The following is a 21991-nucleotide window of genomic DNA, read 5'->3' on the forward strand; positions in this document are numbered from 1 at the left end:
GGCACTCTCCAGAGCAGTGTCTTTTAGCAGCTTGCAGATGTCTTTCACGTGAATTGCCTACAGCTCTGTGTTTCAGCCATCTCCATATTCATGTTTGCTTAACATGCAGTTAAATTGATTTAACTGTAAAGCTCATCGGCCTGCTGCAGAACTCTCTGGAGCAAATTCTTTTTGTAATCCCAAACATAAAAGTAATAATGGTATTTGGAAGCAGCTGAATGTGAAGAAGCCTCATTGATTCATGTTTTTAAAGAAGTCGGTGTTTTACTTGGCAGCTTGTGTTATGACTCACAATAAAACCTGCTTTAAATCAATGAAGAAGTACAGACATTTCTTGCGTGGCATTAGCAGGAGAGCTGAGCTTTCCTGGGCGGCTGCGAGCCACCTTCCTGACTGCGAGCTTCTGAGCTACGCGTTTTGCTCTTCTGAGAACAAAAATCTATCTTTAGCAGCTTTGGCTTTTTTTTGATGTGAAAATATTTGAGATGTTGCAATACAATGCTTTGGACAGTGTTGTCTTAGAAATCTCTAGCTAACAAGTTCTGATGGCCTCCCAAGTGATTTCTTGCTTGAATCAGCTCATGACACTTCAGGCTCAGAGGAAAAGCATCCTTATGTTGTAGCATTGTACATAATGCAGAGAAGTTCTTTTTGCTTTGAGTCGACTGAGCTGTGCTTCCATTTGCTTAAACTCTTTTCTTTGCTTGGCTTTTTTTTTCTGGACGCTCGACATAAACATTCAGGCAGCATTAAAAATGTCACCATGACATTCTCTTATGCATTTTCAAAGCACTCAAGTGATTGCATGAAACTGCAGATACTAAATTGTGCTGTGACACATTTTACTTACAAATCAATAGCTACCGGATTACTTATGGATTGCAGTTCAACTGTTCTGTGAAGACTTGAGCAGCAGCTGAAGGACTGCAGGCAAACAATGATTTGCAGTGAGCCATTTCCATTGTGTTTGGCAGTGCAATAAGTTTGAGCTATGGATATGCCTGCAATCATCTTTTTAATTATTCTGTGTGAGAATATATGGTGCTGGTAAACTCTGCAGCATGTTCTTTTACTCCAGTGTTCCTTCATTATTTGCTGTAGGTCTTGAGTAGGCCTGTAGGCGTGAGTTTGTCTTTTCCATTGAAAGAGTGGAACATAATTTTATAATAAAGCAGATGAACATACTGCCTTTTTGGACTGTAATGTGATTTGATCCGAGAGGAATAGGGTCTGGTTTGTCTAGTTCTTGAATCTGTCCTATTTTCATTGCTAAAGTACCTCTTGTTTAAGCACGAGGTAGCACTGCAGAATGAAGAACTGTCAGCAGAGATGTGAGTTGAACTGTTTGGTTTTGGGGTCGAGAGGAGTGAGGGACTGGGAGAGGATGGAGCTGTGGGTGTGGGGTTTGTTAACGTGGCACACGTGGTGATCATCTGGTGTGGAGATGGACCTGAAGCCCTAACAGCACTGGTAATACTACCCTGCTAATGACATGTGCAGGTGAACGTTCTGAATAGCAAGTGTTTGAAGTAAAATTGCTGGGCTCAGCCCTTAAAGTTAGGGGTGGTCTTGGTTTTGTTATGCTTTTACCATATTCACACTGCTAAGCTTGGTTGTGTCCTCTGAAAAATGTCTTCTTTTTGAGGGGAGATTGGATTTCATTAGCAAATTAAATGAGCTGAGATGCAAACTTGGCAATTTCCTATTAGAAGAATGATCCAGAATAAGCTTGCTAGCCTTGGTGGATTTGCAGGGCGTGCAGTGGATGATGCTTAAACTGGAGAAGTGTTGCTGCCAAGGTTCTGGAAGCTTTCCAACCCTCAAATTAACCTGTAATTTGTCATATAAAGCGGTGACTGCTTTAGCAGTAACTTGAAATGAACGGGAAAATGAATACAGATAGCAAAGTGTTTGTGATTGTGTTAATATAATATTCAAATAAATACGAATGGAAAGCAGCTGAGATAACAATGGGTGGATCCATGCCAGTAGTTGACTGAGGTGGTTTGGGTGCACGTTACCCAGATGGATAATGCAGGTATTGGAGAGAATAGCTTCGTGTTTTATCAGAGACACTGGATATGTTTTGCATCCATTTCCCCGTGCAGACATACCAGCTTCGTACTACTTAGCATTAGTAATGTCCAGTGGTTTTGTAGCTAAAATAAATGGGTCCGTTTAGGCCAAATTGGACTATAAAGCACTCTCCATGTTCTGCATTTGAATAGCACACTGTTTATAGAAACACCTCCACTGATTGAGTTCTCTCACTGTAAGAAGCATTACGCTGTCACTCTTGGGTTGTGGAGAATATAAATCTCCCCAGATAAGTCTTCCATACGTGCCTCTTTTTTTTACTTTCATCTTAATAGCAGGCTTGCTGGCAGGCTTTACATTAAACAGCAGGCAGCCTCATTTGTTCAAGAATATTAAGTTGAGTGGACACAAGGACAATATTTCTGATCAATGGGAGGAGTTGTATATACTCTCATTTTTAAGGAATTTTATTTTTCCTTTACTTGTACTGGTAGACTATTGGACTTGTGTATGGCCTTCGCTAGTAAAACAGTGGTTGTGTTCAGACTGAAGCATCAAGAAGTTACCTCTGGGATCGGAGCTGGATGCTCATCCATCTTCAATTGCTGTGTGTGACAGAGCTCTAAGATGAATCTGATGATCTGTTCGTATTTTCAGACACACTGAAGCTGGAGAGAGAGATGCATGTGTGCAGCACAGCTGTTCTTGCTGTTCGTAGCTTGTTAAGCACTCCTGCATTGATGATGGCAGGGGTCTGAAAGCAGAAGAGATGTTTTGTTTGGTGAAGATGGAAATAATGACTAAGTATTGAATGGCATATAGAAGGTAATACATTTCAGGAGACTCAACCACAAGGCGGGGTGGTAGTCCACCACTCAAGTGCTTCTGTCTCTTATGCCCAGGTACATTTGCACATACATACAGGCAAAAGGTGACCTACCTTTCTCTTCCAACAATAAATTTGCTTCCTGCTGGGTCAGAATAAAGCATGGGGAAAGCTTTCCTCCCGAGCAGGAAGCAATTCCTCTGTAAATTACTGTGTTTCTTAATTGCAGGAGTTGAAAAACAAATGCTTTTTACCTGCAGCCTTTGAAGCTTTGGGGAAAAAGTGTTCATTGCTATGTTGTTCTGTGCTCTCTCTAGATAAGCACGAGTTCCTAGGTTATGAACCAAAGTGGTGGTAGCAAATGCTTCCTGGTTATGTGCCATGTGGGGAGCCTGAGCTGCTGCTCGTGGCCCTGGCACTAACACTGTTTCTTACTAAAGTTCATCAGAACTTGACCCAGGTGGCGTGGGATATGAAACCTAAGGTGCACCTTTTGCACCTTCACAGCTCACTGCTGGTGTGATGTAATGTAGCTGGTGGACTAAATTAGCAATTCAAGCATATGAGATTTAAAGATATAGGTGTTCACTGGAAATCTGTGGAGGAGGAGAAAGGAAGCTATAAATTTGTAGTATTTTTGGATTTTTTTATGTAACAGAAATTTTAGGTATCCAAGAGGAGGCAGTCTGGTCTTGAAACCCGCACGGTAATGAAAACCTTTTCTCCTCTTTCAGCAAGAGTCCTCAATTCTGTACACCACAGGTCAGGATGAGTGTGTGGGTGCTCTTTTCCTTAGATGTCTCCGCCTTACATTCATTAAAAGGGATGATTTAGGATAGCCAGCATTGATACTGATGGTCATTCAGGAGCTTCCCCGTAATCACAGGGCCTGTCAGACACGTTCTGCTTTGATTTAGTTTGAGAGGGGCCATAATTATGGGAGGACTCATCCTCATAAGCTTTGACATGTATCAAGTGTTATGCGGTCTGCTTTTAATGTGAAGAGATTTCAGCTCGTATTGCCACAGGTTGAATTCATTAATGATGGAGCACTTTTTGCTCTGGTTGAATAAATTGGCATCTCTCTGCTGTGCTGTATGAAATGACTCAGTCCTATTCATACTGTACAAATTATGCTGTCCAGCTGCTAGGGTTCATCTGTGATCTTGAAGAAGTAGCCTGAAGCAAATAAAACTACAGTTCCATTGGAAATGTTAATATTAATGAAGTGTTGCTTGCACGTAATGATCAGGCACTGTCTTGTGCATCTTAGATATGTGAGCAATTTGTGTCAAAGTTACATAATTCAAAACAAAGCAGGCAGAGAGTGCTAAGACTACAGGGAACTAAGGCTGTGAAATGAGAGGTCAGTGAAGATCTGTGCTTATTTTAACCACATAAATGGAGGTTGAAAACGGACGTGAGAACTATTTAAATTAAAGGAAAAAAAGGGGACAGTGGTAAGGAGAGAAGGTGAGCACTATAGAGAATAATATTTTGACTGCCTGAGAGTTGAGACTTGCTCTGGAACACATGCATGTGCACAAGTGACCAGTAAAATTTAGACTGAAGGTGAGAGGGCTTATAGCTCTAGCAGAACTGCAGGTTTGTTGACAGCAAGGACAAACCAAAGCAATTGCCTTACAGTACATCTCGATCCCTCAGTGAAAGGGTCTGTGTAGTTGTGTACATGACAGCAGTTTCTCCCAGGGGACTCTGTGGCCTTAAGTATGACAAAAGACAGCTGTAGTTTTGCTTTCTTTAGCGTTAACAAGAGCGGTGCTCCCTGTGGCTGTGCAGAGCTCGGTTCTGAGCTCGTGCTCACAGGACTCATAGAATCATAGAATATCCTCAGCTGGAAAGAACCCATAAGGGTCATTGAGTCCAACTCCGAGATGACTTGTCAGCCTGTGGGAGCTTGCTAACATCATGTAAAGAAAGAAGAAACCCATGTACTCTCAAATTCAAGAGTATAATTTGTTATATGAAAGAATGTAATTCGTTCTTTGCAGTTGAAGAATTACAAATTGTTTTATTGTAAAAGCATCTTTCTGAGCTTTTTTCAAGGAGTTGGTTGTACTTTCCTTAGTGTCAGTGAGTTGGTTTAAAACGTTTGATCTCATTGCTCCTGACATCCTGTTAAAATACAGGTATCTTCCAAAGCTGACAACAGTTGTCTTGTTTCAGTTGTCTAAAGATTGCAGCTTCCTGGAATCTTGACAAATACGTGTTCATGTACCAAGTATCTGATTTTAGTTTGATATTGCTAATGTAGTAATTCATCACTTCATGGTTGTTGATTTAAATTACCTTCCTTATAGATGAATGTTCCCCTTATGAAACTGTTAGGAGTGCTGGTTCTTAAAATCTAGCTCGATCCAACAGTAGTTCAAACCATGTTTGTGGTGGGATCTCCTGGCTGCTCCCAGTCACTGGGCTGCTTCCATTTCTGTGAGAGAAGGGATAAATCTCTCACTGTGGCTTCAAGAATAGGTATTTTAATTAATGCATATTAACCTAAGTGCCTTGAGTAAAGAGTGAATATGTTCCTGAGGTTAGGGTTCTGTCTCGTGGTAGGCTGTTTGATTCTGGAATTTACTCCAGCTGGTGATAGGTATCTCTGTGAAGAGTAACAAAACGAGGATTCTTCTGCTGTCAAATTGAGTAGAGAAGAAACCTTACAGAAAAGCAGAAATTATAGTTTCATTGCAAGTTTCATTCACAGCAAGCTCCTTCAGTCAGATAGAAGGACTTATAAATCTACTTTCCTTTTGAAGGTTTCCTTTGAAGCTCATGAGTTTCTGTTATTTTTCAATTGTGAGAGCTAATTTGACAAAATCAACGAAATGAGTACTTTCATTTCTGGGGCTGGATGATACCGAACGATCTGGTTGCACTGGCACTCCTTGCTCTCGGAGGACACGCTAGATCTTGTGCTGATTTAATTGGCTGTGCTATTTCTTCTTTATCATTTCACATTCCCTTCAGCACCGTATGGAAGCACCAGTGCCTCCTTTGTCCGCTCTTGCTCAGTGTGAGAGGTCTGTGTGCTGCACGCAACCTTTGTCATCTTTTGGCTTATCTGGGCTGATGTTTTTCTGGTATTATCTAAATACGAGTTGATACCAGGTAACACTGGTGCAAGGAAGGCTTTATGGTGTGTGTAAGGCTTCTGTCCTTTACTGTAGGGCTGATCTCAGCGTGGCTGTATGAGTGCCGGGCGCTCTGTGTGCCCAGCCCAAACCTGCAGTTCTGCAGTCGGCTGGACTGTTTCCAGCAGAGCTGTGGTGTTCCATTTGTGTAATTAATACAGCTCCTAAAAGATGACTGCACATCTTGATGGCAGGCTGCTAATGGCTCCAGAGAGCTCTCGCAGCACAACCTTATACGCTACTCCTCAGCTTTCGAAATAAATGCCCAGAGAAGCCTTTCTTGTCACTGCAGGATGACCTTCTAGTAAAAGGTGCTTTTCTGCCACAGCTGTGATCTCACTTTCTGTCAATTATTTGTATTTTAGTCTAACCTTACAAACATGGAAACTGAAATGCTTTTTGGCACAGACGTGCTTAGTGCAATGTCATCTTGGCAGCAGCTGATCCTGCAAATAGCGGCAATGGAGTTTTGTCTTCGGCTGCCTGGTGGCTCATCTTTGAAAAGATGGCACTGCTTGGATGACAGGAAGGCCTCTCCGGCTCCTGCAGGGCTTTAGGAGGCCTCACTGGGCTTCTCCTGCCTGGTCTGGGCTGAGCAAACTCACAGCTGTTCCCCTCCATCCCAACTTCCAGCCCGTTGTTGCTGCACCCTTCTGCTGTGTCCCCTTGGTTGCTTTGCACTGATGAGGCCAAAAACCTGTGGTCCTCTCAGGATTATAAACTGCCACTGCTGCTTTGTTTTCTTCCTTCTTTGCCTGTTTCATATCAGTGTGAAAGCAGAAGTTTTAGTAAATAAAACTTATTTTCAGATGCGCCTTGCAATAATTCATGGAATCATTAGGGATGGAAAAGACCTCTAAGATCACCAAGTGCAACCCCAACCTGTACCACATCTCCGTGGCTCTGGAGCACCTCCAGGGATGCTGACCCTCCCACTCCATGGGCAGCCTGACCCATCACCTCTCTTTCTGAGAAGAAATCTTTCCTGATATCCAAGCTGAACCTCCCCTGGTGCAACTTGAGGCCATCACCTCTTGTCCCCATCCCGACACAAATATTGCAGCTATGGGTAAAACATGAACGTGGGGAACTGAGAGTGATTAAGTCACACAGTTATTTTGTGGTATGAAACAACAGTCGTAAAGAAACTGTCTAATCCAAAGTCACTTGTGTGGGGTATTTGCTTTCAGATTCTCCTGTGCTAATAGTTGTTTTGTAAGTGTGCAGTGCAGGCTTAATGTAGATGGCTTTTTCATCTAGGAAACCCAAATTAAATTTGAGACCTAAGCTGGCACTTGGTAAGCTGTGTATGGATTAGCCTGGGTCATTAGGAATTCAATTATTTTGATGAGCTTTGTCAGTGCTAAACACTGCCACGATTGGCTATAGCATTGACTAACCCCTGCTTTATGCTGGCTGGGCTGCTGGGATGCAAGTGGTGTATTTACTTAGCTCTAAATAAATGTTTTATCACTTAGCTGTAATTGGATTGCTATTGTATTTCAGTAATTATTCCCAATAGCAAATCTGTTCTCTCCTTCGCAGACATTTCGTGACTGACCTTCACGCAGTCTCTGTCTGAAGACGTCTTTCTTGATCTAGTCCTGCACAAGTTATTTTTTGTTGGGTGTGGGTTTTCTGTTTTTATTTTTAAAGGGGAATTAATGTTAGGGATAGGTGAGATGTGTTCCCTTTAGCATGTCTGCAGACAAATAACTTGCTAAGTATTCAATGGCTGAACAAGGAATTGGTACGCTTGTCTGAGGCTCAGACATCTTGCCAGGGGAGTTCTGGATCACTGAATGGCAATTTTATGCTCAGGAGTGATATTCTGTGATTAAATCTTAATGGATTTCCGGAGGAGGTAATATTTTTTTTTGAGAGGAAGGCAGTGCTGAGTCGCTTGCAGCCTGGCACCTCTTTTGTGACAGTCCTGTCTGCACACCCTGGTGTGCTCTGTGCAGACCCAGCGAGCCGTTCCAAGGACGGCTCTGTTTTCTCTGTGTACTTCTGGGATTCTGAAGAGCTGGTTGGGTGCCTGCCAGGCAGATGGGGTTTACTTCAACTGAATGGCATCTGGCAGTGAACCTGTTCTCACAGTCTGGAGTTGTGCACGTGCTCGGCAGTTCTGCTGCCTGCTTCTGTTAACTCTGGTCCTCAGACCCCCAGTCCTGCTTTCTGAAAGTCACGGTTTCTGCATTGGCTAAAAATAAGTTTTAAATAGGTGGACCTATTCTCCTAAGAACAACATTTTACTGCAACAAAAACACTTGGTATTGTCACACCTCACATGCTCACGGGTTTTTATGAGGCGTTTTATTGTGAAGAGGAGCATAATGGCATTAAGTTCTGAGTAGTTTTAACTGCATGTTTGGTGCATGTTGCTTGATGGCTTGCTAGGCTCATTTGATGTAATGGTGTACTGAGGCGATAGGAATAAGGGTTCAGATTGTATGAAGGCTGGAGGAAGTGGGAGAAGTGCTCGTATCCATGATCTGATCAACTGTATGACATCCCTGGTTACCCAGTGGGACTACAATTGTGCAGGTTCATTGCTCTTAATGGTCAGCAGTCTTCTTCCTTTTGTTGCTTCTGCTTGTTCTAAAGGATGATTTAGAAAGGCTAGAGCAAAGTGAACCTCGTGCTGGGACGTTGTGCTCATGGCTGTCTGCTGTGCTGCCCTGTGGGTGAATGCATTTCCCTGTTACGGTGTTTGGGAGGCTGCTCTTCCAAAAAAGTGTATTCAGGCATTTACTGAGACTGTTCTGTTTCCCTTTGTTTTCTTACCTATTTGTTACTGACCCAAGTTTCTTGAACGTGGTCTGAACTTGGACAGTTAATTTATATGCATGGCTTGTTCAAATAATCCAGTAAGTGCAGGGGAATTAACTTTAAAAAAACAAAAGCAAAACCAACGAAGCAGGACAATTAACTTGATACTGACTGTATCTAAAAAGAAAGCTACTTATCAAATTAACGAATACTTTCTACCCAAGAAATCTAGAACTTAACTTCTCCTACCCAAGACATACTGGGACCTGTTTGTGAGGCAGATGTGGCAAGGCTTGCTTTTGTACTGCTCCATTCATAGATATAAATGTGGGTTGGTTCTTGGAAAATAATGCTGTTCAGTTTGGGCATGTGAGTATTTGCAGCCTGCAGCTTGGCTGGGATGTTGAACTGCAGCAGTAGGTGGCAGCTTCCTTGCAGCATTCAGTGTGCAGAGCTTGGTTACCTGGTGGCATGGTTTGAGGGACAGATTGCAGCTGTAGGGCCCAAGGTTCCAGCGCTGTCATCACGTGTGTGGTGGACCTTGAGCTTCCCTTCTGCATTTCTGGATGGTTCAGAATAGCTTTCTATCTGAACAGCTGCTGAAAAATAGTACTTCAGCAATACTGTGTGATTTAGTGTGTGCTAAAAAAATGAACTCGCTTTTGGGTGCCATACAAGGCAGCATAACTGAAAGTATATTTTTAAAACTACTGTGCTTTTTTTTTGCTATTTCCAGGGAGGGATGAAACAATGCAGCCAGCCAGACCATCATTCCTGGAATATTTTGAGCAGAAAGCAAAGGAGAATCAAGTCAATAGCTTTGGGAAGAATGTATCTGGCCAGACAAAAAGCTCATCTGATTGGAAAGTACCACAGGATGGAGACTACGAGTTTGTAAGTCTATACTATGAAATTCAATCAATGTGACAATCTTTAAGAATTTTAGTGAGAGCTTCTGTAATGTTATTTCTTGTTTTGACAGACTAATGGGAAACCTGAGCAGTTTGTAATTGCCAGTGCATTTGGGTGGGTCATTTTGAAAAATTCATTTTCTATAGGTATTTCTCAGTTATCGTAATCAGCCATTATCTGTTTACTTTTCTTGCTGAACAACGAACAGGAAAAAGAAAAGCCTGAAGACATTCAGGTAGAAACTTTGATGCCTTCATTCCTCTTCATTTAAAATAAAGTAGAAAAATAGGATTCAGGATGGTAGTTGGAAAATGTAAATCCTGAATGCAGAGTGTTTGACAAACAAACAAACAAATGCAGCCACAGTGTAACAACCATTGAATTTCCATGCTTTTCTCAAGCTTCAGTGGTAGATTTTGGGTTACGACGTGAACGTCAAGCTCATCTTCTTTTTTCTTACAAATCTGCAGTTTCATTCTGATCACTCGTACCATAGATTTTCAGGAAGTTTTCAGAAGTCAGAAGAAAGTTCTGTGTTGCATTATTTATAAGCTTTATGAGGGAAGCATTCTGATGTGAGCTAAAATGCCAGAAGAAACGTGCTCTGCTGAGCACCACTCCCCACACCGCGTTTCCTTTCAGCAATGCTTCAGTGCAAGCCCTCCTTGCTCTGTGTGCATTGCACACCCTCACAGCCGTGCTGCTACCTCCTGTGATTCAGGTTGTCACGCTGCACTCAGCCCTTGGTGAGCTTCACTCCACCTTTAGAAAGCTGTGCAGGAGGCAAACTCCTCTGCTCGTCACGACGCCAGGCAGCAGAGGAGATGCTTCACTTTGTGCCTTGAGCAGCAGCAGGAGCCCTTCGTTCTGGTTGTACAGATGGGCAGGCTGTTGTTGTTATGTATGTTCTGTAGTTCTTGCTGCTGCATCTCTGGTTTTGTTATTAGACTGGGAAGAGCAGCTGGCAGAGGGGACCTGCTGCACTCTTTCTCTGTAGTCCTTTGCTCTACGTCACGCATAGCCTGAAGGCTCAAACTGACTGCGTGGACATGCTTTGCAAAAATAACCTGCAAGCTGCCTTGTCAGCCTGTGTATGGCAGGGGCCGAGCGCGCGATTCCGGTCTAGCGAGGTGCCCGGTATGTCTCATTAACTTTACATTCTGTAACTTAATTTCATGATAAACAATAATTTTTTGATGTGTGGCATTTCCCAGGAAAGACAGAGTCTTAAAATTTTTTTGTGGTCTGCAGAAGATATGGCTCAAGGGAAAATGTGCTGCGACTGTTTTGTCTTTCTAATTTGGGTGATATTCAGCAGTTGCCCTTGTTTCCAGCAAGAAGGATATGCTCTACCCAGCACCCAGTGAGCTGTAGGTGCAGGCTATAGGATGTGCAAAGCAGCTGTTTGACACAAATATGACCTTGTTTACTCATTTCCATTAGTGCTGAAGTATTGCCACGTGCATAGATTACCAGTGTGCTGTGAGCAATAAAAGCAAACCATAAACTGTAGGAATAAATCAGGCCTTGGGTCACCTTCATGTCATGATTTGTAGGCAGCTGTGTGTATTTCTCTGGTTTGACTATGAACGTGCTGGCCTGTCCTGCATGCAGATCTTGTAATGGAGCTGCCTTCACACCTCATTGCTTCCTTTTTTTGTGGAAGGAGAAACACTTGAAAACAACCTTATTTAATACACACAGGGTTTAAATGGTCCTTCTCTGGGCTGTGGAAGTGATGACCCCATGGTGGAACCTCATTCAAGACTTAAAACTGAGCAATTTCTCCTGTTTGGCTAAAAGGGATCTGTGTGATGGCTAGCGGTGGGTAAAAATCATGTTTATTAACACTTAGTAATTGAAAGCATCAATGGAATAAGCTTTGTAGAATAAGAAGCAATACAGTCATTAGGTGCTTCAGGTACATCTGTCCTGGACTTGGCTGCAGCTGTAACTTATTTCTGCACTGCCAAGGAAAATAGGTTTGTGCATTGTGTAGAGAGTTTGCAGGATTCCAAGCAGATGAGATCAGTGAGGTGCTCAGTGTGTACGAGTGCCTCCAGAGCCTCAGGAAACAATTGAAATATTACTGCTTTGTGCTGCTGCAGCCTAGACAAATACGCCTTGTCTTTTGTTCTGAGTTCCCCTCCTTCCTCTATGAGTGACACCTGGGGTCTCTGGTCTTAAAAAAAAAAAAAAAGAAAAAAGGAAAAAATGGACAATATCAAATTGCTGAAGATTTTTCTGTTTTCCATTGTGATAAAACCATTTGACCTTTTGACTAAAATTGTTGCTCTGAAGCAGGCAAATAAGAAGCTATTTATATCACAAGGCAACGTCATGTTAGATAAGGGTTGGATCAAGCCCCGTGTGCTGTACAGCAGAAAACCCAAAGGTCCTGTTCTGAAAGGTGATGAACTGTGTTACCCCAAAATATGGTGCTCTAACCATGCCCTGCTTTTCCTCTAAGTTGGCATCAGCCAGGTGTCTCTGCAGCCTCAGATTTCTGAGGTTGAAATTGGGGATGAGCTGATGCCCGGTGTTGTTATTGCTTCTCCCCACTCAGGGATCAACAAGGATCTCTAAAGATTTTAGCCCTGCTTGATTGCAAGAAATGTTTTTGAAAACATCATGATTTTTACCATGGACAAAAGCTCTGTTGATGGGCAGGACTTCCTGCTGTGAGAAGGAGCACAGGAATAAGCTCCAGTCTGAAGGTGCTGCAGGGTGGGCTGCTGATGGGCAGGCTGCGTTGTGCGTGCAATTGCAAACTGCCATAGTCACACCTCAGCATTTTTGTTGTTGAATTTCATTTTGCCAGGGCACATTAGTCACATGTATTATAAATTAATAATGCTCCAAGATTTGTTTAGACAGTGTCACACAGGTTTTTTTCCATTCTAATCTTTCAGTGGTACCACAGTGCAGCAGAATTAATTGTGTGCTGTTTCCTACTCCTAACCACTTCTGAAGGGTTATTTATTCCTAGTTTTAACTGCTCTGAGCAGACCAGTATTGCAGTGTCACTTGTGACTAAAGGGGGATCATTTACTATTATTATTACCATTCATTCTAATATTGACCTGCTCAAAAGACCCTCCTTCTGTTCAACCCTGCTGTAGCAGGTTCTTATGGATCATTCAGGCACTATAGCACCAATCACTTTGTTGGAAGTCTGTTTCATTAGGAAGTTATGGTTACAGCCATTCATGTTTTATGGGACCTGTGACAATCCTGAAACCTTTTTGGTTCCATTTAATGATCCCAATTTCACTGGGGAGAATAAGCAGCAGTGAGTGCCCCATCAGTCCTCAGTGCTGTCATCCAGATGTGACTTCTTGAAGGGAGCATATAAAGAGGAGGGGAAATGGGTGTTCATGAGGGTGGATAGTGATAGGACATGGGGAATTGGTTTTAAACTGAGACGGGAGGTTCAGGTTAAATATTAGGAGGAATTTTTTCACACAGAGGGTGGTGATGCGCTGGAACAGGTTGCCCAAGGAAGTTGTGGATGCCCCATCCCTTGCTCCAAGGCTTTATGATTCCATCACCTGTGTTATGGGTGCAGCCTGTAAGGCAGTCTGTCAAGAGCTGCCCTGGTGCAGGTGCCCCTGCCAGGGGCTGCCTGGAGCAGGAGGCTGAGCTGGGAATGTGGAGCTGTGGACACCAGAGGGTGAACAATAAACGCCTTTCACATTTGGGGTTGTGCTTTGCTCAGACACAAAGCATTACTCTTTTGGGGTAACTGTCTGGGAAGCTGTCAAGGAAGTGTAACTCTTTTCTTTTTTTTTTTTTTTTTTTTTTTTAGTAAAGTACATTTTCTAGAGATGTATTCACACCTCTTGGAGCTCTGGTATTATCTGCACTGCAAGAGCTGGTGTCCCAACTACAGCCTCTTCTATGTAATTTTGTAGGCTTTAGATTTGGAAGGCGTTACATCTATTTCTATTTACCTGATAGAAGACTATGATTTTTGTGTCTCTGTTTAAGCTGGTTCTAGGCAGAGCTATTGCTTACATCTTCTTACAAGTATAACAAATGAAAGCATCCTCTTCCTAAATGAGGAAATAATTCTATTTGCTAAAGTAATAAAGAAAACTTAAATTTTTCTGTGTATTGAGATAGTGTGCCATTACACTGCTCTTACATGGTATACGCTGTTTTTTAACAACATCCTCATTTCTGCCCTTCTGGTTAACATGAAACAGTACATTGGAAACAATGATAAAAAGACAGAAACTGGTCTTTACCAGCAGAAAAGCATACTAGTGTCTCATAAGTGTTCTTCAGCTTGTTCCATTGCGCATCAGGCTGTTGGTTGGTGATACAGTCATAGAATCAATCATAGGGTCATAGGATGGTTTGGGTTGGAAGGGGCCTTTAAGATCATCTATTTCCAACTCCTCTGCTACAGACAGGAGCACCTCTCTGTGGATCACGTTGCTCACAGCCCTACTAAGGAAAAACCTTTCCTTCCAGTTTAGAGGAATGACTTAATGCTGAGTCGGCAAGAGCATGTGATTCTTACAGAAAAGTGTATAGGAAGTGTAATTCTTTCAAAAGCAAATCAAATCACAGAAGGATCGTGACGTATTGGTCAGACTGTTACCAGCCTAGAGATGCCTGCAGATCAGGATCTCCATCTGCACATCAGGGATGGTGCAGCAGGAAGGATGCTGGCCACGATGGCTCAGTGTGGGCTGCAGTCATAAGCCAGAGAGGTGCAGCAGCTGCTGTGAACCAAGCTCTGTGCTCTGCTCAGCCCTGCTATGAGTTGCTGCTGAGAACTCAGAGCTGGGGCTCATGCATCGCCCTGCTGCTTCTGCTCTGCAGCTGCAGGAGGCCAGTTTGACGTGCAGCTGCTGGGTGCTGTGCTTCCTCTCCCAGCTCTGTGCTGAGTGGCTGCGTGCTGCAGCCATCTGTTTCTTCCTTTGGAAGTGATTTATAGGGAGGAACTGCTAGGGGGCAGGTGATTTATTGTTTATCAATAACAGTAAACACGTTCTGCTTTACAATGACCAAAGGCTCTAATTTATTGTATTCTGTCTGTGAAGATGTCATTTGTCTTGTGAACAGCTTGTTGTCTACCAATACCTGGAACATTCAATGCCTGTGGTTTCTCTGAACGTTCATTTGGATAGCATTTATTAGCCATCTTATGTTGGTGCTTTATGGCCACGCTGCCTGCTGTCTGTCCTTTCTCAACTGATTAAAAACTTGGGACTATTTTATGTACAGTTGCAGGCTTTGAAAACAACAGCAGACTCAGTAATTGGTCCTTGTTTCATTGAAGCTGGTCCTTGGGTCTCTTTTAGCAATAGGAGAAAGGGATGCTGAGGATTTGTGGGTGAGGCAAATGCTGGAAGGAAAGAACTTTTGTTGTATGAGTGAACTGCTGTTGGGTGACTTTATCAGTTTGTAATGTTTCCTGCCTCTAAGACGATCCAGCAGGCTTTATCTCCTTCTTACTTACCACTGTCTTTTAAGCAGCTCGGTTTAGGTGTCTGTGCACTAATCTTTTTGTTTTCCCCCACCCAAATTACTCAAGTGAATAATCTGAGCTGGTTGCTGAGGCTCCAGAAAGTCTGTCCACTAACAAAAAATCCTTCAGAGCATGCAGATCTGCAGGTCATTCAGAAGTTCATTGAGAAGCAACTAATCTCAACTGCTATTGATCTGTGAATCTTGTGATACACTCCTTATTTTCTAAGGAAGCAAGTTTCTCTAACCCGTGCGTGACAAATGAGGGTTGGTTGTACCAAAAATTAGCTTAAATGTATATGGTTTTGTGTAGAATGAAAGGGAAGTTTGGTTAAAGCCAAAAGAATTGTTAAAAAGAATTAAAGAATTGTTTTTTATTGTATCATTTTCTAAGGCTGTTGACCTAACACTCAGCGAACCTTCAGAATTTTCTGTTCAAGAGTTTCTCCCCTTTGTGTGCTGTGAGCTCCCCTTTTCCCAGTTACTTCTCAAGCACCCATTGATTCAAAATGTCTTACTTCAATCCTAAAGTGAATTTATTTACTAGAATTTGGATCAGTTTGAGAGGGAAAGCCAGATCTGGGATGGCTGATAGGTATTCCTGTCCGTGTTTGCCAGACCTACGGCAGATTGCTGGCTGGGATGCAAACAAACTGAAAGGTACTTATTTGTTTGCTCTCTGCTGACTCTAAAGTAAGGCTTGGAGAGCATTCAGATCATCACTTCAAAAGACTCCAGAAAAAAGTTCTTTTCTGACAAAAGAAGGCAATCCAGAATAGAAAACTCACTTCCAAAAGTGTACCCCAGCCGTGTATCCTGCTAATTGAGTAAGATCTGGAAGTATATTGCCTGGATGTAATTTCTGCTGTGAAGTATGATTTATACAAAGAGACAGCTTTTTGTGATGTTTTATTCAACAGTTTTAAATGTCACCTGCCTTGATTTGTAGCATTGATGTCCCTTAAATGGATTTCCTCTTTTTTTCCTTCAGCCATCTGCCAAAATTTTTTAAAGCTCAGCTAATTGTTTGTTCTTCACTCAAGTGTTACCTTGCTGGCATGTTCTTCCCAACAAATACTTTAACCATTGACATCTTTATTAAGGAAAAATGGTTTATTTTGTTACCTCCTAATCAAACATACAGTTATTTAAAAAATAAGCCTGGAAACAGCTTGCTTATCTTCTCTTTTCATCTTTAAGTGGTCTTGAATCTTTCGTAGTGTTTGCATGGAGGAGGCACTCTCAGCCTTGCTACAAACCTCCTGAATTTATGGCTGCTTCCAAGCACTGCTGTGATTTACAGCAAGCTCTGTACCACGTAGGTTTCATAAACCTTTCTCAGTTCCCTTTGTATTAAGATCAGAAGGCACACGTTTGGCTTTATAGTTCGTTAGCAGTACTTGAAATGGGAAGAAGAGTGCAGTGACTTGTATTTTCTATCTGCTGTAGAAGAGAACAGCTTTCTGTCCTCTTCCATTTTATAACAGGGTCATTGTTCACCACCTGCTTTCACTTTGGTGTGTACTGACATTGATTGCAAAGCACTTACAGCTACGACTCGCTGTCAGAATTTCATTTTTCCTGTGTTTTTGTCTGTAGCATGCCTTCTGTGACATAAGGCTTTTAAACAAAACTTGCAGTGAGTGGGAAGTAAAGTGAGTCGCTGCTGTTTGCATTGCATTGCTGAGGCTGCAGCCCTTAATGGAGACAGAAGTAATGCAGCCTGAAATCAACTTCTTACAAAAGTATTTAGGGTTGTAAATGCAGCATCCTGGCTGTCCTTTCCTGACTGAGATGCTGACTGAAAGTTGTGTGGATGACTGAAGTGCCCAGCTGTGTTCCGGGCAGGCAGTGTGAGTGCTGGTTTGTCTCAGTGCTGTGTGCTGGCAGTCAGGCTGCAGCGTGCATTGCTGCACTGGGAGGAAGAGAAGAGGAATTAATAATTAAAGGTGTGACGTTGGAAAAATCTCACAACATACTGAGTTCTTTGGAAAACCTGTTCCAGCCTTGTTGTGCCCCGAGACCTGTTTTCAAGCCTGGGTGTGTTCTTGGCACAGTGTCTCCTTTGAAGAGCATTGCAGCTCGGATGAGATCGATTGGAAGTGCTTCTAAAATCTTCTTGCAGCTCATCTGTCAGCATGAATGTTCAAGAAAGTGAACACCACTAAAAAAGGCAGGTTTGCTCTGGTTGTCTTCAGCAAGGAGGGCTCCTCTTGGTGGCTCATCATCAGGAGCACAGTAGAGCTGCTTGGGATCACCTTGGAAGATGGAGTCTGTGGACAGAAGGATGAGGACAGCCTGCCTCCAGCCATGTGTGCTTCCCAGATCCTCACCCAGAGCACCACCTGCAGCTGTGTTCTGTGCAGCAGCAAAGTCAGCTCTGACTTCTGGACCTGCCTTCTGCCTCTGTGCGTATAGGAGTAAATCCTGTGGAAGAATCAGATGATGCTCACTGCTGGCGTGTGGTGCCTGGAACTGCTGGGTGTCTCCGGTTTACCTCAGCAGAGGACTTTGCAGTGGGAGTTTTGTCACCTTTGAGGCATCTCCAGCAAACAGAGTGATGGAGTTTGCAGTGAGCTGTGGGCATGCTGGGAGCTTTGCCCTGCTTGTCTGTGCTGCACTGAAGGTGATCCCAAGCTTTGCTCTTCAAGAAGGAGGGAGGAAGAGTCACTTAGCGTGCACACAGTCTGAAAGGAATATTACTGAGAAATAGAGCGCTTAATTCCTTGTTCTGCAGCTCGCCTTCACACGGTGTCATTATAAATAGATGCCTAAGTCATAGCAAACACTTGAGAAAAGCTCGCATGGCACAGCATGCGGGTTTGTGTGACAAGGATTTTAAGGAGATGGCTCATTCACCAGAGGGCCGTTCTGCAAAAATATTTGTCTCTGAAATACCAAACATATGCCCTTGTTTTCAAAGCCTGCAGCCTCTCCTGGGGTCGTGCAGCTATTCATTTTCAAAACGCCCTTGAAATCCCCAGTCTTTCTGCACAAAATGCTGAATTCTCCTGCCGCCTTCCTCGCGTTCACATTGCCAGATGACATTTCCTTCCCCGTGGCGGAGGAGAGGCAGAGAGTGGCAGTGCTGCTCTGTCACTTGCTGTAGGGCACATGGCATTGGGAAGCTCTGTGGCCCTGCTGCAGGCCAGCCCTGCTGAGAAGCAGTCCTGGGGCAGGAAATAGATGAGGAAGGACTAAGAGTGAAATTAAAAACGTTAATTGAGTAGAGATTTTGACAGGGATGAGTTAGTCTCAGTCTCAGAAGATGAAGCTGCTTGTCCTAAGCTGTTGCTGTGCCTTAGGGACTGCAGTGTTGATGCATTCAGATAAGTTGCTAATGCCAATGCAGTGTCTTAACGTGCTGTATCTCACTAAGCCAGCTTCAGTCTTCCTGGAAAAGCAGAGAATTTCAGGTTGAGGATACACTTGCCTTCTTCTTGTGCCTTACCTTTATTTTCCCCAGTAACTCTCACTGAGTGGTTCTGAATGTCTTTCAGCATCTTTGTCTTCCAGTAGCAAAACGCTCCGTCTGCGGTGCAACGCAGGCAGGATTCCCCTTCTGAGCAACGCCAGGTGGTGGTTACTGCTCGTGGCTGCTGGTGGTGGTGTGCTCTGGGATGGAGCCGTGTGGTATGAAGGAATCCTTCGGACTTGTGGTGTTTCTGCTGCTCCTGCAGGCCTTCTGCTGCACTCAGGATAAGTGATCTTGAAGAAATACATTGATTTTTAATAAGTGAGTGAGTCAAGAGCCCATAGGAGTTCCTAAACAAAGAGTGAATTTGACTGAGAGAGAGATCTGTTGCAGACACACGTACCCTTCCAGGCAGAGCTTGCCTCACGTTTCTGGAGATGTGTATTCATTTTAAAGGAATCAGCATTTTCTGACAGATTGCCTTTCTTAAAAAGAAAGGGGAGAGGGAGGCAACTTGGCCAGCTGTGCACTTCACAGTTGATTTGTACAGCTAGCAGGATCTTCAGTGAAATGATTTATTTTACCATGTCCAGAGGTATTTGCGTACTCTTACTTAAGGAAATTAAAGCATAATCACTTAGAGGGGGGTTGGACCTGCTGTGTTTTTTCTTACTCCAATCTCTGGTCAGCAAGTGTATTTTATAAGCAAGCGATGCTCCTTTTTTGCTGTTTTTTTTTCCCTCCTTGTCCAGACAGGCTGACCTTTTAGCTTGGTTTGTAATTCAGTTACTGAAATAAAATCGGTGAGATAACCTGTCTTTGTGGTTATAGGATTACTCAGCCACTTTCTAAGTCTCTGAAGGTTCTTAAGGTTTGGACCTCCTGAAGTTTCCTACTGCAGAGCAGCAGCGAAACAATTTGTTATTCCCTTTGTTTAGGTTAAGTATTTATAGTACTTGGGATGGTTTGGGAAGTGAATAATTATTTAATAATTTATTGATAATAAAACTAGAATACAAGGGAATTTAATCTTGGACCTCAGAAGATTAAAATGCAAAACAAAACAAAACCAAACCTTTTTTTTCTGGCCAGTCATATCAATGAGGATTCCTTTGGATGTTGTTTTGTTTTTTTTTTTCCCTGAATACGATTTCTGTACATTACTAAGGCTAATAACACTACATAGATGCTGTATGGATGTGCTGGCAGTGACACTTCTAGAGCCTTTTAGGGATTGCAGTAAGGAAGGATAAGGTGCAGCTCTTGGCTGTGAGCAGCTCTGGGATGCCAGCACTGCTGATGTGCAGCGTGATGCTCTCACAGCTGGACCATCTCTGCCCTGGGGATGCCGCTCTGTGCCTGCACGTCTGCAGAGCCTGAGCTGCCAGTGAGGTCTGTGTGTGCTGTAGTCCTCTGAAAATTGTATTAGGAGTTTTCTGACACCCTGCCAACAGCAAAGCTCCCCCTGGCTCTGCAGGCTTCAAGGAAACAGGGCAGAGCTGCAGACTGGAGAAGGGCAGCAGCAGAGGAAAGATGCCTCATGGGTGATGAAGGAGCAGATGTGTATCTGAAGTGTATCTATTTCTCTTTTCAATAGCAGTGACAGAGTTGGCAAACGTGCTGGAGCAAGGTCCTTGCTGAACCAGCGGGATCAAACCATGTGGATATAAATAAAGCCTGAAGAAAGAGAGAGCTTGCTGCAGAAGAGACAGATCCTGAGCTGGAGGCAGCTTCTGCTTCAGAGCCAGAGTGAAGGAGCTGCTGCTGTGAGGTAGTGCTGGAGCTCAGACAGTTGCCCAGAAGCCCATAACTGTCCTGTGATTGCTTTAGCAGCCTTGCTAAGCGAGCTGCTGGGCTGGAAGGAGGTCCTGCAGAAGTTCCCAGTTCAGAGCTAGCCCTGCCTGGCAGGGGGTGGGCCAGAGTGGCAGTGGCTTCCAGTAACTCCATGTGCATAGGGATCAGGCACCTTTATTGCAGTCATATCAGCAGAGCTGCATGTCAGATAGCTGGGATCCTTACCGGTGTTGTACCAGGAATATGTTTCACTTCCAGGAGCCTTAAAACTCCACCACTGCAGAAGTGAGATACAGCTGTCCTGAGCACACCAGCTGAGAAGGGCTGGGTCTTCTCCAGTACATTTCTCCTAAAATACTTCTTTTCACTTCAGCTAGGATTGAATGCTGAGTGCATTAGTGTCTGCCTGTCCTCCCCAAAAAGGCACGTTGCCATGTTACTGCTGTAGCTACTTGCCTTGCACTGACTTAGGTTGACTTGGCCTCTGAAGCGTGTGTTGATCTGCTTGAAAGTTGGGGTCATCTGTCTTGTGTGGAGTCATCTCTTCTCCCCATAAGAGTGTGGGTGATCTGAAACGACTGTCTCCAGATGTGCACTCACTGCATCTCACTGCAGTCCCTTTCTTTTAGAAGTTCTGGCTGCAGTCTGTTTAACTCGTGCTGGATGCTTGCAGCCCATGATGTGTTTTGCTAAATAATTAAGATGCATTAAAAGCAGAAGCTTGTGCTGCTGAGACTTATTTTTCAAATCCTTTGAAAGATTAATATCTGTGTTTTTAATCTTGCATGAAATCCCACAATGAATGCATTTCATCCTTTGCTTTCATAACGGTATGAAACTTCTCATGCCAAAAAGGGGGGAGAATCAAGGTAATTAATATTTGTGTTGGTGCTGGGGTTCTGATTTACTGAAGCCCTTCCGTGGCACAGCTACAGACTGACAGATGTATGAGGCTGTGGGGACCTGGCAGTCAGGAGGAGAAGTGGGCAGGGAGTGCCTGCAGGTTCTTAGATCCCTGTGTCCCTTGCGTTGGGCACACAGTTATGGTGAATAAGTGGTTAACGCCTGCTCGTACGTTCCATCGAGGCCTTCTAACGCTGGGAACATAAATGAGAACAAGGCACTTAATTTTTAGATCAGTGATTGAAAGGACGCCAAATGGGACTGAGCCAGCATTTCAGGAAAAACGCTGAGGGAAAATGGCATGCTATTCCAACACCAATTCATATCACCATTTTCAGGACCTAGACTCCAGAGCACTGCTTAGCATGAGAAATCACCCTCTTCATTTAATTTTGGCCTGAGAAATTGAATGCTTTTTTTTCTGGCTTTAAAAAAAAACGTGCATGGCACTATTCTGTGATCTGCTTCCTCTGGGTGTATTTGGTGTGAGCACTTAATTGATACAGCACTTGAACAGCCTTTCAGGTTGCAGAAGGCTAATTCCAGAATAACCTGAGTTCTTACAGCCATGAGAGCTCGTGTCCATGGGCTGTGATCTGTGACAGCTTCTCCCCAGCTCCTGGGCTGCTCTCACACACAGCACTGCGCTCCGAGGTGCTGCCACAAATAGTTGCACGTAGCACCCAGTGAGTGTCTGCA

At 43.5% G+C, this 21991-nt stretch overlaps 1 protein-coding gene across 1 annotated transcript in view; it reads left to right on the forward strand.

Annotated features, from left to right (window-relative positions):
- Positions 1–21991, forward strand: part of STK4 (serine/threonine kinase 4) — a 39990-nt gene that overhangs the window by 11252 nt on the left and 6747 nt on the right. The window contains exon 10 of the mRNA XM_042832443.1: positions 9524–9681. Coding sequence (XP_042688377.1) covers positions 9524–9681 — 158 coding nt within the window. The remainder of the gene's footprint in view (positions 1–9523; positions 9682–21991) is intronic.

The sequence above is a fragment of the Centrocercus urophasianus genome, unplaced genomic scaffold (genome assembly GCF_019232065.1).
Source record: "Centrocercus urophasianus isolate 14NV4802_14NV808 unplaced genomic scaffold, USGS_Curo_1.0 seq_38, whole genome shotgun sequence".
Lineage (NCBI taxonomy): Eukaryota > Metazoa > Chordata > Aves > Galliformes > Phasianidae > Centrocercus > Centrocercus urophasianus.